This window comes from Nycticebus coucang, chromosome 3, assembly GCF_027406575.1.
Source record: "Nycticebus coucang isolate mNycCou1 chromosome 3, mNycCou1.pri, whole genome shotgun sequence".
NCBI classification, from domain to species: Eukaryota; Metazoa; Chordata; class Mammalia; order Primates; family Lorisidae; genus Nycticebus; species Nycticebus coucang.
The window spans coordinates 94,712,128-94,731,716 of record NC_069782.1 but is presented as its reverse complement, the minus strand read 5'-3'; the positions used below and the strand labels follow the sequence as shown (position 1 = coordinate 94,731,716).

Sequence of the window (19,589 nt, the reverse complement as noted above, 5' to 3'; positions counted from 1 at the left end):
TGGAAGATACTCAATTACATGAAATAAAGAAAGAATGTCTGATAATAAAGCATTCTGATATCCAGCATTTTTTAAGAGGGTGCCAAAAAACTCAGTAATCAAGATAAACCTTATTTTACTGCACTATTTTGTAAAGACAAAGTTAATGCAAAAAATTCATAACAAACAAAATATAAAATTTTAAAATAAAGACAGAATCAGTGTTACTAATTTTTCATTTCATCCCAGGCTCCAATATGGGTGCTAAACCGGTCTCTAAGACTTTTGAATTCTGTCTTTTTTGGCCACATTTCTCTTTATTCTTAATATCCATTGTTATTGCTGTTGTTAATGCCTCTTCTATTATGACCACTCCCTCTACCAGCCTCCTAGGACATCCTTCTTTTTCATCCACTTTTAAAAATGGGGTTTAATGTAGAAAAAGTTCCGAGTGAAGGCCTATGTGTTAAATGCCTCCATAATCTAATCCACGTCTATCTTTTACATTTTTCTTTTTCCCTCCTGCATGTTGCCTACTTTTTCTCCACTGTGTATTCTTTTGTGATTTCCTGAACTGTGCCACATTCTTTGCCATCTCAGTATTTGCTCACCTTTCCCTAAGACGTCTTTCTCCTTTCTTCCTACCTCCTATTCCCTCATGTCAAAATCATCAGTGTCAGCTCTTTTGCAAAGCCTTTAATGATCCTATTCTTCTTTCTCTGACTTTCAGCCAACAGAGGTGATTAATCTCTCCTCTGGATTCTGTTTTTTCCTTTTCTTTGTAAATGCTCTGAGGTGGGAGGGCACTGTTATTTTGTATTCCCCATTGATTTCATTCTATAGTGAGTGAATTAAATGAGTTAGCTGGGTAGCGTCTGGTTGTTCAAAGGCCAACAGTTTGTTGCAAGGGAGCTACCTGGGGAAAAGTATAGAAAAGGATATAGAAGAGTACCCTTTAAATAGTAAGAATGGAAAAATATTCTTCAAGTACATTTGACCTTTAAGTAACACCAATTTGAACTGCATGAGTCCACTTATACACGGATGTTTTTCAAGAAATTGGAAAGTTTTTGAGATTTGTGACAATTTGAAAAAAATTACAAACTGCATAATTTAGAAACATCAACAGAAATTAAGGAAAAGGTATGTTATGAATGTATAAAAATACATGTAGATATCATTTACTACCATAAAATATACACAAATCTATCATAAAAGTTAAAATGTATCAAAAGTTACTCATATACTTACAGAGTGTACATAGTATCATTCGTAGAGAAAAACTAAACAAATATAAAGATGCAATATTAAATCATAATTATGTAAAATTAACTTTAGTACATAGTGCACTACTGTAATAATTTCATAGCCACCTCCTCTTGCTACTGTGGTGAGCTCAAGTGTTGCAAGTCTGCCAAAAATGCCGTGTTTAACTTAATCATCTCTGCATAAGCAGTTCATCTCTCCAGTAAATTGCATATTACAGAAAAGTGATCTCTCATGGTTCTTGCATATCTTTCTTCATACCCTTAGTGTTTATGTATTTGTCTAACTACAAAACAAATTTATATAAAATAAATTAAATGCATTCTTCTTCCAGAGCTGCCTGTCTCTTCTGGGAGGAGCCTACCCTCCCTGGAGGCAAGTCCCTGGCACAACTACCCCTGCCCCACTGGAGCATTTCAGTGGCAGCCCCCAGGCATTCTGGAGCCCAACGTGCAATAGTTTGAGCTTTCTCTATCACCTGTGCTACAGCCCGGCCAAGAAGGAAGCTGTGATTCCAGACGCTTTTGAGCACCCCAAGAACAAAAACTACCACCTCCACTGAGGGAGGGCGGTAGTGGACAGTTCTCACCACCAGTAGCCTGCCTCATTTGGGAAAAGCCTACCCTACCTAGAAGCAAATCTGTGGTATAATGGCCACCAACACCCCCTTTCCTGAGCATTTCAGCAATGACACCAAACTATCCTAGTACCCTACCACAGTAGATTGAGCTGCCTCTACCACCACTGGGCCAGGGTGAGAGCTAGAAATCTGGGTGCTTTTGTGTCCCTGAAGGACAGAGACTGCAGTCACTGCCGACAGAGGGAGAAGTGAGTGGTATATGTGCTCCACAGCTGCCTGCCTCTGCTGATCTCATCAAGAGGGGCCCATAGTGCATCTGCCCTTCTCCTCCCTGAGCATTCTTCCAGACCACGAGATCACACTGCCCCTCCCTGTCACAGCCAGCACCTGAACTCAGGGAGCTTAAAGGCAAGTTTGCCAGCTCAGCCTTGGTCCCCCCAAGAATCAAGCATGTCATCCAGGGGATTAAGGACTAGGTTGACCTAACCTCGTTCACAACTACAGGCACCTGAACATTCTCCCAGGGGTCTGATGTCCAGCTGACCAAATTTCCAGCAACACCATGGTGGGTATTCACCCGCTCAAGCCAAAAGTCAGTGCACCTGTCCCTCTCTACACTGAGTAACAGAGTTCCCAGCAGAGACAGGCAAGCCACAGAGGTAGCTGGTTTGAGCTGAGATAAGAGGTTCCAGATGAAAAGGAACCAGCACATGAACTCTGGCAGTATGAGAAAAACAGGCTGTTTTGATACCCCACAAAAGATCACACTAACTCTCCAGCAATGGACTCAAAGCAAAAGGAAATTTTTGAACTGTCAGACATAGAATTCTGAGCAAGCTCATTGGGGGTCTATGAGAAAGTTGAAAACCAACACAAACAAAAAAAATTCAGGACAGGAATGAAAAATCACTAAAGAAATACTATAGGACCTCTGTAAATTGACTACCTAAGGGACTGTAACAAACTGGTCAACATATGGAACTGGTCAGTATACAGAGGTGGTCAGCATAAGGAACTAAGCCTACTATACCTGATACATACATGTGGTGCAATCTGGTCTGTGAAAATTATGTCAACTTAAGGAAGTGGTCAATGTAGAGAGATGGTCAACTCTGAAGGTTCTACTGTGTTAGGCCACAAAACAAGTTTCAACAAATTAAAAAAATTGAAATCATACCAAATATCTTTTCAGATTATAGTAGAATAAAATTAGAAATTAATTCTAGAACTCTCAAAACTATACAAATACGTGGAAATTAACTACCCTGCTACTGAGTGATCTTTGGATCAACAATGGAATTAAGATGAAAATTAAAAAATGTTTGAAATGAATGATAATAATGGCACAAACTACCTAAATCTCCATGATACAGCAGAAGTAGTACTGAAAGGGAGAAGTTTATGACACTGAATGCCTACATCAGCTAGGCACAGGGGCTCACACCTATAACTAGCACTCTGGGAGGCTGGGTGGGTGGATTGCTTGAGCTCAGGAGTTCGAGACCAGCCTAAGCAAGGGTGAGACCTGGTCTATACTAAAATTAGAAAAATAGCCAGGTGTTGTAGCAGACACCTGTAGTCCCAGCTACTCAGGAGTCTAAGGCAGGAGGATCATTTGAGCCCAGCGGTTTGAGGTTGCTGTTAGCAAGGCTAATGCCATGGCTCTCAAGCTTGGGCAACCAAGTAAGACTCTGTCTCAAAAATAAATAAATAAAATAAATACCTCCATCATAAAGACAGAAAGATCACAAATTAACAAACCAACATCACAATTTAAGGAACTAGAAAAACAAGAACAAACCACAGCTAGCAGAAGGTAAGAAATATAAAAGATCAGAGCAGAATTAAATGAAATTGAAACAAAAGAAAATACAAAGGATCAATGAAACAATTGGTTCTTTGAGAAGATAAACAAAATCAATAGACCTCTAGCTACATTAACCAAGAAAAGAATGAAGAGGATTTAAATAAGCTAATCAGAAATGAAAAAGGAGGGGCGGCGCCTGTGGCTCAGTGAGTAGGGCGCTTGCCCTATATGCCGAGGGTGGCAGGTTCAAACCCAGCCCCGGCCAAACTGCAACAAAAAAATAGCTGGGCGTTGTGGCGAGCGCCAGTAGTCCCAGCTGCTCGGGAGGCTGAGGCAAGAGAATCACGTAAGCCCAAGAGTTAGAGGTTGCTGTGAGCCTTGTGACGCCACGGCACTCTACCCGAGGGGGGTACAGTGAGACTCTGTCTCTACAAAAAAAATAAATAAATAAAAAAGAAATGAAAAAGGAATCATTACAATTAATAGCACAGAAATACAAAACATCATCCAAGACTACTTCTACAAACACAAACTAGAAAATCTAAAGGAAATGGATAAATTCCTAGAAAAATACAGCCTCCCAAGCTTGAATCAGAAAGAAGTAGAAATCATGAACAGACCAATAAAGAGTAGCAATATTTAATCAGTAATAAAAAATCTCCTAGCTAAGAAAAGCCCAGGACCAGATGGATTCACATCTGAATTCTACCAAACCTACAGAGAACTGGTACCAATCCTACTGAAGTTGTACTCAAAATATCAAGAATGAGAGAATCCTCCTAAGTCATCCAACAAAGGTAATATAAAATTGATACCAAAGCCAGGAAAGGACCCAGAAAAAAAAACTACAGACCAATAGTCTTGATGAACATAGATGCAAAAATCCTTAATGAAATACTAGTAAGCCCAAAGCACATCAAAAAGGTATTGGATTTCATCTCAGGGATACTGGATGGTTCAACATTCACAAATCAGTAAATGTTATATACCATGTAAATTGGAATGAAAAACAGAAGCCATATGATTATCTCAGTAGATGCAGCAAAAGGATTCAACAAAATCAAATATCCCTTCCTGATAAAAACCCTCAACAAACTAGGCACAGAAGGAATATACTTTCATATAATAAAATCATATACAATAAACCAACAGCCAAGATCATAGTGAATGGGGCAAAGTTGAAAACATTCCTCATGAGAACTGGAGCAAGACAACTATGTATACTTTCACCATTCCTGTTCAGCATAGTACTGGAAGTCTCTGCCAAGAGAAAGTAATAAAGGACATCCAAATTAGAAAAGAGGAAGTCAAACCATCCCTGCTTACTGACAGTACGATCTTACACCTGGAAAACCCTAAAGACTCCTCCAAAAGACTCTGAAATTGATAAATGAATTCAGTAAAGCCTCGGGTTACAATATCAATATACACAAATCAGTAGCATTTCTGTAATAATGGCCAAGCTAAGAATAAAATCAAGAACTCAGTCTTATTTACAATAATTGCAAAAAGTAAAATAAAACTCCTTGAAATAACCAAAGTGGTGAATGACCTCTAAAGGAGAGTTATGAAACACTGATGAAAGAAATGATAGATGACAAAACAAGTGGAAAAGCATCCTATGTTCATGAATTGGAAGAATCGTTATTGTTAAAATGTCCATATTGCCCAAAGTGATTGACAGATTCAGTGCAATTCCTATCAAAATACCAACATCATTTTTCACAGAATTAAAAAACACAACTCTAAAATTCTGTAGAACCAAAAAAGAGCACAAATAGCCAAAGCAATTCTAAGCAAAACGAACAGATCTGGAGGCATCACATTACTTGACTTTAAACTACTACAAGATAGTAGTAACCAAAATAGCATGGGACTGGTATAAAAGCAGACACATAGACAATAGAACAGAATAGAGAACTCAGAAATAAAGCCAAGTACCCACAACCAATTGATCTTTGATAAAGACGAAAACCTAAAAACCTACTGGAGAAAGGGCACCCTATTCAATAAATGGTACTGGGAAAACTGGATAGCCACGTGCAGCAGACTGAAACTGGATCCATATCTCACTGTCCTCAGAAATTAACGCAAGATAGCTTAAAGACCTTAAACAGTAATTATTCGAAGAAAACCTAGGAAAAAACCGTCCTTGACATTGACCTAAGATAAAAAAAAATTATGACTAAGACACCAAAAGCAAATACAACAAAAACAAAAATAAATAAATAGGACTTCATTAAACTAAAAAGCCTTCTGCACAGCAAAACAAATAATCAGCAGAGTAAATAGACAACCTATAGAATGGGAGAAAATATTCACAAGCTATTCATCCTACAAAGGACTAATGTACAGAATCTATAAGGAACTAAAATCAGCAAGAAAAAAATCAACGATTACACCTGTGGTGCATCTTACAAGGGTACATGTGAAACTTAGTGAATGCAAAACATGATTGTCTTAACACAATAACTAAGAAAATGCCAGGAATGCTATGTTAACCAGCATGATGAAAATGTGTTGAACTGTTTATAAAACCAGTGCATGGTGCCCCATGATCGCATTAATGTACACAGCTATGATCTAATACTAATTTAAAAAAAAGAAATAAACAACCTCATTAAAAAGTGAGACATGGGGAGGCGGCGCCTGTGGCTCAGTGAGTAGGGTGCTGGCCCCATATGCTGAGGGTGGCGGGTTCAAACCCAGCCCAGGCCAAACTGCAACAAAAAGGCGGGTGTTGTGGCGGGCGCCTATAGTCCCAGCTGCTTGGGAGGCTGAGGCAAGAGAATCGCGTAAGCCCAGGAGTTAGAGGTTGCTGTGAGCCGTGTGACGCTACGGTACTCTACCCGAGGGCGGTACAGTGAGACTCCGTCTCTACAAAAAGAAAAGTGAGACATGGACATTTTTCAAAAGAAGAGGGAAAAAATGGCCATCAAACATATGAAAACATGATCAACATCACTAATCATCAAAGCAATACAGATTAAAACCACGATAAAATACCACCCTCGCCTTGTCAGAATGACCATTATTAAAAAGTCAAAAAGCAAACAATGCTTGCACAGATGTAGTGAAAAGGGAATGCTTGTGTGCTGTTGGTGAGAATGTATCAATACTCAAGCCATGGAATACTTTTCAGCTATGAAAAAGAATGCAATGACGTCTTTTGCAGCAACTTGGATAGAACTGGAGACCATTAGCTTGTGTGAAAGTAACACAGGAACAAAAAAAAACAAATACTGCATGTTATCAGTTTTAAGTGAGAACTAATAGCAGTCGTTATGCTTCGTCATACAGAGTGACATAATAGGTATTGGAGACTCAGAAGGGGGAGATGGGAAGGGGTGCAGATGGAAAACTACCTACTGGGTACAATGTACACTAGCAGTCCCTGACCTTTTTGGCACCATGAACCAATTCTATGAAAGACAATTTTTCCACAGACAGGGCAATGAAGGGGTGGGGAGATGGTTTCAGGATGATTCGAGCACATTACATCCCACCTGAGATCATCAGGCATTAGATTCTGATAAGGAGCACACAACCTAGATCCCTCACGTGCGCAGTTTACAGTAGTAGTGTTTCTGCTGTGAGACTCTAATGCCACCACTGATCTGACAGGAGGAAGAGTTCAGGCGGTGATGCCAGTGATGGGGAGCAGCTGTAAATACAGACGAAGCTTCACTCATTTCCCCACTGCTCACCTCCTGCTGGGGGACCTGGTTCCTAATAGGCTGCGGGCCAGTACCTATCTGTGACCCAGGGTTTGGGGACCACAGATACACATTATTCAGGTGGCAGGTAAACTAAAAGCCTAGACTTCTCCACAACCCAATTTGTCCATGTAATAAAAAAAAAAAATTGTTTCCCCTAAATCTATTAAAATTTTTAAGAATTAAGGAAAATTATTTTGTAAATAAATTTATATTTTCATGTTTAAAAATTTCTAATAAATTTTTCATATTTATAAATTTATAAATAATTTGAAATTATAACATATTTATATTTTAATATAGTTGTCTACTATATTAGTAATTTCTAAACGTTGACAAATACAAGCTAGGTGCCTATAATCCTAGCACTCTGGAAATGCCAAAGTGGAAGGATCACTTGAGCTCAGGAGTTCAAGACCAGCCTGAGCAAAGCAAGACCCCTGTCTCCACTGAAAATAGAAAAATGAGCCAAGAGTCGTGGGAGGTGCCTGTAGTCCCAGCTACTTGGAAGGCTGAACTAGGAGGGTTGCTTGAGCCCAAGAGTTTGAGGTTGCTATGAGCTGGGCTGAGGCCATAGCACTCTACCCAGGGTGACGGAGTGAGACTCTCTCAAAAAAAGAAAACTAAACTAAAGATATTTTAATTAATGAGTAATGCCAACCATCTCTTTAATACTGTGTTTTAAAAGAAGAATTGGATGTTTTAGTCTTTTAAATATAGGGGAAAGTTAAGGTAGAAACTGAAAAGAGGGAAATTATATTTTGATTCCCTAGTGATTTGGCTGCTTAATAACTCTTAGCTTTATCTGTATCTCAAGACTATGGACTATATACCCAGTTTCTCTAGAAGTCAATTAGAATGTAAAGCTTTCTAGAGTCAGAAGTCTGTAATTAACAGATAAGCCAGGTGTGATGGCATGCACCTATAATCCAGCTACTGGGGAGGCTGAGGCAGAAGGATCACATGAATTCAGGAATTCAAGGCTGCAGTGAACTGTAATGGTGCACTGCACTCAGCCTGGGCAACAGAACTAGACCCTGTCTCTGAAAACCACCACCCCCCGCCCCCCACCCACCCCCCCACACACACACACGCAAAGAGAGAAAAAGAAAAGCCTATTATTCATGGAAATAATTGTAAATTTAAGTGTAAACCCAGTATCATTGGTGTAGAATTTTAAGACCTTTTTAATACTTAAATTCATACATCAAAATTTATTTAGCTCTGTTATTAGCCAATGAGAGATTATGCCATCAGATACCATGTCCAACAGAAGTTCAAATAATATTTTTAATCCATAAACACTTTTCCCTGATTTTTTTTTTTTTTTTGAGGCAGACTCTCACTTTCTTGCCCACATAGAATGCTGTGGTGTCCTAACTCACAGCAACCGTAAACTCTTGGTGTCAAGAGATCCTATTGCCTCAGCCTCTGGAGTGGCTGGGACTACAGGTGCCCGCCACAACGCCTGGCTATTTTTAGAAAAAGGGTCTTGCTCTTACTTAGGCTGGTCTTGAACTCCTGAACTCAAGCAATCCACCTGCCTTGGTCTCCCAGAGTGCTGGAATTACAGGTGTGAGCCACAGCACCTGGCTGTTTTCCCTAATTTTTAAAACATAACAAAGAAAACTCTTTTCTTCTTTTGATTAAGTGCAAAATAGTGTCAAATTTTATTTCCACCTTATCATCTTCTGCTGATTGAGGAAGATATTGCTGGCATGCCAGCCGCCACCACTTTTTCAATTGAGTGGAGTCACAGAACAGTTTGAATTTCTGTGGAGGACCCCGTTCACCTAAATGAATAAGCATGTTCCTCTGCCCTACGTTGCGACTCTTCAGTGAAAAGACTAACTGGAGGAAAGAAGGATCAGGCACTAGGTTTGAAGTGTTAGATGGTAAGGAATAAATACTGGGCGTTTATATGTACATAGAGCACGTGGAATAAATCTACTTTAGCTAATGAAAATTTACATAGTTGATGAAGGAAAACTTTTCCAGGACAGTTTAATTTTGACACACATTTTTCTACTTCTCATCCCTTTTAACTTTCACTTCTCTATTCTACTTACTCTTTTTTCTGTGTTTATTGATAGCACTTTGGAACTAAAAATGCCCTGTGAATGTTGTGCACTAACAAACTAATTTCACAGACATATTTTCAGGCACTGAAAATAGAGGGCTCATTCCCTTAGAATGCAGTATAGCCACACTTCATGTTAGTGTGGCACTGTCAGTCTGTAGGTATTGTGAATCCTTAAATGTTCACAACCTTTGCGCCTAACTCCAAAGTTGGAAGGATTGGAAAAATCTGAAACGCAACAGGCGACATGTCTTAATAGCAAGGCTACTTGCATCATCAAATTCTTTTGGTGACTGTAGCTGTTTATAGTGAGGGTCCTCTCTAACACCGCAGAGTGAAAGGTATAACCATTTTCACAATAAAATGATTTTGTAATTTAGTCTAAATATAGAATAGAGGGAAGAATATGGAAAGGAACACAAAAAAGCCCTTTTTCCCGATCCATGTTGAAGTAATAGTTAACTACCTTTGTCTTGGAGAAGAAGGAAGTTTACCCTATTTTGCTGGTGGTTATACATTTGTGTACCAAGGAGAATCTTGATTGGCACCACTAATCCCTTTTCTCCATTTATCCATTTAGGGGTTATTGCTTTTTTCTTTTTTTTTTTTTTTTGGCTGGGGCTGGGTTTGAACTTGCCACCTCCTGCATATGGGGCTGGTGCCTTATTCCTTTGAGCCAAGCTTTTTTCTTAATGATATAAATGATTTGAGAGGAGAGGTTGAACAACCAAACCAAACACCACCAATAATGGTTGCCTCATTAGAGACCCAAAGAGCTCAAATCCTTTCCGAAACATTTTTATAGTTGTAAAGAATTTTCATTACCCATATGTGCACTTCTCCCCTTTATTATCTTGAAATTGATGGCATGTGCAGAAACATTAATAAAAACCTATTTGCATTTTTAGTGAAGCATACAGTAATTGTCCCAAAGTGTTGGTGGTAAGCCTTTAGGAGATTTATGTGCATATTTTCCCACCTCCTATAACTTCATCTGCAAATTTGTGAGCAGATTTTTTAGGGCCAACGGCTGGGATTGTTCTTTACCTTCACCACGATAATACCTTGGAGCCATATTCTTCCTGTAAGAAAACTTGGCAAAATAAAGCTTAGTCTCTCGAGTCTACCAGAGCTTTTCTGATGTGTAATTAGAAAGATAACAACTATACGTTCAGCCAGGTCTAGAATTGAACATCTGTGAGGTCTCCTGTGATTTGTATCATTTTATAGTCTTTTCACTGTTGTCATAAGGTATTGTGGTTGCAAATTAATTTTTTAAATTTGTTTAGACTAGCCAATCCATTCACAAGGTCAACTCCCAAAATCTAAATGACTCTTCTGCATCAGCAAGCACTGTTCATAGTTTCTTGTTCTTTACCAAGGTAGTCTACACATTCAAAAGCAAATATAAATGTTGTGAAACTTGGTAAATGTAGAATGTAAATGTTTTGGCACAGTAACTGAGATAACGCCGGAAAGGCTATGTTAACCACTGTGATAAAAATGTGTCAAATGGTTTACGAAGTGAGTGTATGATGCCCCATAATCATATCATTGTATACAGTTATGATTTAATAAAAAAATTAAAAAAATAAAAAAAAAATGTTGAATAGTAGCATATAACACATACTGTTTATATCAGTCAGGGCTCATTTGGGGAAGCAGAACCATGTGACTTACGAAATAAAATATTTGTTGTAGGGATAAGACCTTGTACAATTATAGATGAAGCTGATGAAGTAAGAGTCTGAAATGGCAAGCTTGGAGGATCAGAGAACGGTCACTAATTTTGAAGCAATGGCACAGGTGGACAAATCAAAGCTTGCCAAGGAACCTGGAAACCCAGGAACATCACGTTGTTAGGGCAAGACTACAAAGGAGGGCTGGTAGAGAAATCTGAGAACAGTATTGCCAAAGAGAACTTTCTGTGATGCAGAAATTTTTTTATTTTTGTTCTATCTAATCTGGTAACCATTAATCACCTGGGGCTATTGTGCACTTGAAATGTTAGTGTGACTGAAGACCTGAATTTTTAATTTAATTTAATTAATTTAAATTATTATACCAATATGTGGGGGAGGTACAGAAATGTTGATCAAAGGATACAAAATTTCAGTTAGGAAGAATAAGTGCAAGACAGAGAACTCAAACGTATAAACAGGAAAAGAACAAGTGATCCCATCACAGGTTGGGCAAGGGACTTGAAGAGAAACTTCTCTGAAGAAGACAGGCATGTGGCCTACAGACATATGAAAAAATGCTCATCATCTTTAATCATCAGAGAAATGCAAATCAAAACTACTTTGAGATATCATCTAACTCCAGTAAGATTAGCCCGTTATCACAAAATCCCAAGACCAGAGACGTTGGTGTGGATGTGGAGAAAAGGAAACACTTCTACACTGCTGGTGGGAACGCAAATTAATACATTCCTTTTGGAAAGATGTTTGGAGAACACTTAGAGATCTAAAAATAGGTCTGCCATTCAATCCTATAGTTCCTCTACTAGGTATATACCCAGAAGACCAAAAATCACATCATAACAAAGATATTTGTACCAGAATGTTTATTGCAGCTCAATTCATAATTGCTAAGTCATGGAAGAAGCCCAAGTGCCCATCGACCCACAAATGGATTAATAAATTGTGGTAAATGTACACCATGGACTATTTGCAGCCTTAAAGAAAGATGGAGACTTTACCTCTTTCATGTTTACACGGATGGAGCTGGAACATACTCTTCTTAGTAAAGTATCTCAAGAATGGAAGAAAAAGTATCCAATGTACTCAGCCCTACTATGAAAATAATTTATGGCTTTCACATGAAAGCTATAACCCAGTTATAACCCAAGAATAGGGGGAAGGGGGAAAGGGAGGGGGGGAGGTGGGCGGAGGGAGAGCGATTGGTGGGATTATACCTGTGGTGCATCTTACAAGGATATATGTGAAATTTAGCAAATGTAGAATGTAAATGTCTTAACTAAGACAATAACAATGTATTGATTATGTTCTTGAAAATTTATGAATAAATTTTTTTTTTTTGGAGACGTAGTCTTACTTTGTCACCCTCAGTAGAGTGCTATGATGTCATAGCTCACAGCAATCTCAAACTTTTGGACACAAGTGATCCTCTTGCCTCACCCTCCCAGGTAGCTGGGATTATAGGCACCCAGTACAATGCCTGGCTACTTTTAGAGACAGGCTTCTCACTGTTGTCCAGGCTGGTCTCAAACTCCTGAGTTCAAACGATCCACCTGCCTTGGCCTCCCAGAGTGCTGGGATTACAGACATGAGCCACTGCACACAGCCTTTGATGAGTAGATTTTAAGTGTTTTTAACTGATAACTATATAACTGATATATCAGTTAGCTTGATTTATCTATTCCACAGTTTATACATATTTCAAAACAACATGTACATAATAAATATATACATTTTTATTTGTCAATTTAAAATAATAATTAATAATTAGTTAAAGATAAATCAATAGCAACTTGTGGCCAATGGCTACCATATTGGACAGTGCAGCTTCAGAAGGCTGTGTCTGGTGTGGGCTTGGATTTGCTGTTAATCAACAGAAGTGGCAGTTGAGAAAAAGAGCTGTACACAGATCGGAGGAGAGTGGGCACAACTGATATCTGCAGGAACCTCTACATCTGTGTCACTGTTAACCACAGTCACCTTCACAGAGAATAAAGGCTTCTGCTTCACTACCACCTTCCAAAATCTCATTTGAACTTCTCTTTTGCTTAACTCTAATTCTGTCTCAAAAAAAAAAAAAAACAAACAGCCAGGTGTTGTGGCAGGTTCCTATAGTCCCAGCTACTCAGGAGGCTGAGGCAAGAGAATGGCTTAAGCCCAAGAGTTTGAGGTTGCTACAAGCTGATGCCCTGGCACTTTACCAAGGGTGACATAGTAAGACTCTGTCTCAAAAAAAAAAAATAATAATTCCTCATTATTTTACACAGCTTCTATGTTGTACATTATAAACATGCATGCAGTGTATCACTATTCACATAACTGCTTATTTTATAATTTATTGATGGACTTTTGCATTGTATTCATCTTTTGCTATAGTCTATACTACAGCATCAAATAACTTTAAAAGTCTGTCACTTATCAAGTATATGGGCATATACGTAGGGAAAATACCTAGAAATGCTATGTCAAAGAGTATGTAGATCAAAACCTTAAATATTAAAGGAGAAAAAGAAATATTAAAGTACTGAAAGAATCAAAAGAGAAATGTTCTTATAACCTTAGAGTGAGAAAAACATTCCTGACTATGACATGAAACCCCAAATCCGTAAAAGAAAATATTGATATAAAAATAAATTTTCTACGCAGCAGAACCTATAATATGAATATTAATTTTTAAACCAACATCTCCAATGAATGATATTTTAATAGAAACTTACTTTTTTGGTGAAACACATGCCAATCCTGCTTTCAAATTATATAGACCTTCAGGTTCTATTAGTCTTCTCATGTCTGTTCATTTTGAATGTGTCTGTACTTTGTTAGGAAAAGAAAATTTCTGTTTAATTGATTGCTTCTTTCTGTCCTTCCTTCCTTCCTTTCCTTCCCTACTTCCTTGGATTTCTAAGTAAATTCAGTGTAAATATGGTACTGGAAGTTGAAAAAGGAAAGGGCATAAATTAGGAAAGTTACCAGAACACCAGCCAGAGCCTTTTCTGCTCCTTACTCTACTAGCTCTGCACCTTTGTGAATATCACTGCTAGACCTCCTTAGGGAAAGGGATAATTATTTGCTTTTTTTCCCTTTTATAGTGACTACATCAGTACCTAGTACAGACATGTTTGTCAATCTTATATATCTGGGAGTCAAATTCCTTGTTTATAAATTGTAGGCACTAAGCATCCTGTAATATATGTGAGAGGGTTTTGTTAACCTTAGACAATTTATACCTACTTAAGGAATTACCCTTTTGAAAGAGGACTGAGCCTGCAGGAGAAATACGAATATTGACATAGTAGAAACAGAAGGTCTGGAGACATAAACTCTGCCCCTTACTCGGGCATTCTGGACAAGTTACTTCAGCCTTCTAGAGTGCAGCTTTTTCTGGTATCTTTGGAAAGTTTAAAGCTATATGCTAATGTGCGCTGCAACTTGGAATGACACTGTTGCCATAGATTGCTTCTGGACTTCCTACTCTTCCTTTTTTTTTTTTAAAGCAAAGGAATGTCAGGCAGTGCCTGTGGCTCAGTGGGTAGGGCACCAGCCCCATATGCCGAGGGTGGTGGGTTCAAGCCCAGCCCCGGCCAAACTGCAACAAAAAAAAATAGCCGGGCGTTGTGGCGGGCGCCTGTAGTCCCAGCTACTCTGGAGGCTGAGGCAAGAGAATTGCCTAAACCCAGGAGTTGGAGGTTGCTGTGAGCTGTGTGACGCCACGGCACTCTACCGAGGGCCATAAAGTGAGACTCTGTCTCTACAAAAAAAAAAAGCAAAGGAATGTCTTTATTCAAGCATGTGCCTGGGTCACTCCACTCTACAGCATGGCTGCAGAGGGGCGAACCTGAACTGAAGCGGGCGAAGGTTTTTAAAGGCGCATAGGAGAATTCCATCAGGCGTTTATAGGGAGGGGTTGCCTTTGGCTGAGCTGTTGTCTAGGGGTGCTTGGCGCCACCTGATACGCTGCAGGTGCCATAGGGTGAGTTTGCGTCAGAATCTTTCTGGGAAGGGATGCTTGTCCACTTCTGACAGGCTGGCGCCACCAGGGCTGGGCTTATCGGTCCTGCCCAGAAGAGGTGTCACTGTGGCCTTTTCTCTATAACAGGGCTGGGTTCCAAAATGGAGCTTTACTTACAAAATGGAGTCACATTTGGCCTCTTCAGCACATCCCAGAGAACAAGCCCTATTGAAAGGGAAAGTGAGTCCCCCACCCGCCACGGAATCCCCCAGTACTCTTCCTTTTATCCACTTCCATTAATCCAGCACACGTTTACTGAGGCATGTAAGGTACTACGCTAGGTGCTATATCCCATTTTAGTATATCTACTCTTCTCTAATCCAATTTGTTACCCTTATTTGAATTTTTTCCATTAATTGAATTTCTGTGATACCTGAACTAAAGGATGTCCTTGAAGAATATTTGAAATATTTGATTAATTCTGACTATGCCTCATTTTGATTTATAAGAGGACTGGCCGTATGCTGTACCTAGTAAAATGTCACATTTGAAGAACGTAAGATTCTAAAACAAAAACTTTATTTGCATTGCTTGTTTAAAAGAAAAAAATTCTTTGACAGCTGAGATTGGAGTTTTTATTAGAGTCTCAAAACTACCCACAGTAGAGGATGTTAAATCAAAGAATATAATCTTTTATTCTTTTGATCATTCTCATAACTTCACGTCCTTAGAGCATGATTTTGAGGCCCAGACAGCTATTCTCTGTCTTCCCTCACTAGGAATGAATAAAAGTTGGTGTCCTAGGGCTGATGTGTGTGAGGGTTAAGATTGTTAGGATGGTGATATTTTTATTATATTTACCTTGTGCTTGCAAATTCGAAATAACTGCGTATTTTTCCCTTAGGAGTTAATAAAGGAAAAAAAAAATTAAAATGGCAGGACCACAGATAAATATAGATTAGCATTTTAATTAGCAAGATAATCAGATTGATTCTAAATCTCTGTCTCTACTAGTTTTTAATGTTTGCTTAATTTTTTTGTCCCTATCTGCTAAAAATTATTATTTGTATTATTTTTCTTTTTTTGTTTTTTTTGAGACAGAGCCTGAAGCTGTCACCCTGGGTAGAGTGCTGTGGCATCACAGCTCACAGCAACCTCCAACTCCTGGGCTTAAGCGATTCTCTTGCCTCAGCCTCCCAAGTAGCTGGGACTAAGGTGCCTGCCACAACGCCCAGCTATTTTTTGGTTGTAGTTGTCATTTTTGTTTGGCAGGCCCAGGCTATATTCAAACCCGCCAGCTCTGGTGTATGTGTCTGGCGCCTTAGCTGCTTGAGCTACAGGCACCGAGTCTGTATTATCTTTCTTTTTTTTTTTTTTGTTGAGACAGGGTCCTACCCTATGCCCCTGAGCAGAGTGCAGTGGGCGTGGTAGCTCACCACAACCTCAGACTCGGGCTGCGGGCACCCCGCTGCCTCAGCCTCCGGAAGCCGCTGGGATTACAGGCGCTCACCAGCGCCTGGCTGGGTTTTTCCATTTTTTTTCATGAGTCGGTGTCTCACTGTATCTTTCTTAATATTTACCTTAATTACAGTTTCATTTATAGCATTTAGACTTCCAAGAATTTAATGGTGAATATATTTAAAAATTTTCAAGATATCTAAGTAAGAATTTACTTTCTAAATTTGTGGACAACTATCTTTTAAAAAGAACTATCTTAATGTATACATGATCTATGTGTTTATGATTTAATAAAAAAAAAGAGCTATCACTTTCCCTCAGCTTAACACTGAAGGCGGGATACCTATAGGGGGTGTGAATTTGCCTTGTTCTTATTGTCTAGTAGTCTCAGGAATAGTAAGTCTCCATTTAAGGCATGTATGTATATATATATATATATTTTTTTTTTTTTTTTTTTTAACTATAACCCCTTTTTTTTTCAGACCTCTTAAGCCACGAAAATGCAGCGACGCTGAATGACGTAAAGACACTGGTCCAGCAGCTATACACCACACTGTGCATTGAGCAGCACCAGTTAAACAAGGAAAGGGAGCTTATCGAAAGATTAGAGGATCTCAAAGAGCAGCTGGCTCCCCTGGAAAAGGTGAAAATTCAATTCTCAGATTTTTCTCATCACCTCTATTTTTTCCAGAGCATACGTGTTTCTGTTTTTTCTTCTAAGTTTTATGCAATTGAGTCATGTCAATCATATTAGTCCACTAATTGTAAAGTTCTAATCAAAGTTAAGAAAAGACTTACAAAGGAATAGTTGGGAGCCTTGGTAATGGATTTAGATTAATATACTGCCCGGGGAAGGAAAAATGAAGGATGATTCCATTTTGATTGGGAGGTGAAGGCAATAATGAGATTAATTCTCACACATTGCCAAATGCCTAATAATAAAACCTATGTCTGTTATAAATAAATAAATAAGATTTCCCTTAATCAGATTTATCACCACTTGGAATAACTGCTGATCAGGAAAGGTTCTTTAGTATAGTAGATAATGATTTTAGCCAAGTTGAACAATGAATATTATTATTAGCCCTCTGTATCCATTGATTCTACAACTGCAGATCCAACCAACCTGGGATGGAAAACATTTAGAGGAAAAGAATAACTTAAAAAAAGAAAAAGTAATGTAAATTTAAAATCCAATACAATATGACAACTTTTTACATAGTATTTACATTGTATTATAAGTAATATAGAGATGATTTAAAGTATATGGGAGAGTATGCATAGGTTATATGCAAATACTGTACCATTTTATATGGGGGACTTGAGCATTTATGGATTTTGATGTCGCTGGAGGTCTTAGAACCAATCCCACACAGACACCAAGGGATGACTTACCATCAAATATTATGCACCTATTAAAACTGAGTATGTTAGATCTAATGTGCTATAGAAAATATTCATGAGATATTATGACAATTAAATTATAAAACTGTGCATATAATAATGTAATTTTAAATGTGTTATGCATAAAGGTATACCCATTTATATGTATTTATATATATATACACACGTACACAAAGAAAAAATCAGAAAGAATATATTCCAAAATGGTAAGAGAGAAGTAGGATTATGCTTGATTTTTCTTCTTTACGCTTTTCTGAATGTTTACAATGAACATATCTTACCTTTTTTGATGATGCAGTTATTTCCATTTTTTTTTTTTTTTTTTTTTTTTTTTAGTTATTTCCATTTTAAGAAGTTAAGTTGTAAGGATTAAAGAGAGGAACAAATACTCTTAATATTATGCATTTTCTGAATTTATAAAAATAATTATCATTATTTATCAAGTATTTACTGTGGCCATGAATTATGCTAAGTGTTTTACGTGTATTCTTTTATCCTCAGAACAACTTTGTAATGAAGTTAATGTTAATTTGCAAATAGACTGTTTTGAATCCAGAGTTCATGTTCTGCCCATAGTGTATCATTTAAGTTAAAAACTAACAATATGTTAAATATGTTAAATCTTGTACCCAACAATGGTATATTTATATTTTCTTCTTCCAGAGAAGGTTCTTGTGGTTGGATGCAGAGCTGTTGGGACTGAGTTATTCACTCCCTGTTTTTATTCACTTCTAGGGTGAAACATAAAATAAATGCCCCCCAAATCAGTTATTTCTCTAAGATATTTTCTTCAATGAAAACTGCAGATCAGACACTATTTAGGAAGACAAACTATATTTGCTAGAATTGAGACTAAGTTTTGTGTTAATTATGAGCCCTGCTTCTTTAGTGAACACAGAACACTTGAAGATTTTTAAATTGGTTCTATGTCAAAAGGCCTCACATGGATCATGTGTGCCCAACAGGTCCGAATCGAGATTAGCAGAAAAGCTGAGAAGAGGACCACTTTGGTGCTATGGGGTGGCCTTGCCTACATGGCTACACAGTTTGGCATTTTGGCCCGGCTTACCTGGTGGGAATATTCCTGGGACATCATGGAGCCAGTCACCTACTTCATCACTTACGGAAGTGCCATGGCAATGTATGCATATTTTGTAATTACACGCCAGGTAAGAATCTTCAAGTAACTTTTCATGAGATCAAGTGTTAGTTGTCAAAGCAGTTCTCTTTTCTCTCATGTTTAAGTACTCATTTATCCTTTACACATACACACATGTATGTGCCTGTGCGTGTGTGCTAGTTATGTGGGAGACTATGAACATTGTGAGACAGACCATGTCCATTACTTCACTTCCAAGAAACACAGTCAACAGCATCCTTTCTGAGTCACCCGTGCAACTTTGAGCTTACCCAGCTTATCAGGGTTGCTGGGAGGGCTTCATTTGTTTCTGTCCAAGCGGATTTTACGTTTCTTGATTTTTGTGTATCTCAAAACTTTTGTAATGACCCACATATGCATCAGGCACTATTCTAGGTGCTAAACCTTGCCTCATCAAGTTTATAAACTCTTAAGAAAGGCATATAAATCATTAAATTCAGAAAAATATACTGTAGTAAGGTGTGGAATAAGGGGGCCAAGGGGAAAAGTGG

General features: G+C 38.3%; 1 protein-coding gene across 3 annotated transcripts in view; it reads left to right on the top strand.

Annotated features, from left to right (window-relative positions):
* MCU (mitochondrial calcium uniporter) overlaps positions 1-19,589 on the top strand; it is a 211,202-nt gene that overhangs the window by 173,896 nt on the left and 17,717 nt on the right. For 2 of the 3 annotated variants that reach the window (XM_053584295.1, XM_053584294.1), the window contains exons 5-6: positions 17,018-17,178; positions 18,905-19,108. In XM_053584295.1, coding sequence (XP_053440270.1) covers positions 17,018-17,178; positions 18,905-19,108 — 365 coding nt within the window. The remainder of the gene's footprint in view (positions 1-17,017; positions 17,179-18,904; positions 19,109-19,589) is intronic. The other variant, XM_053584296.1, reaches the window with a different exon arrangement.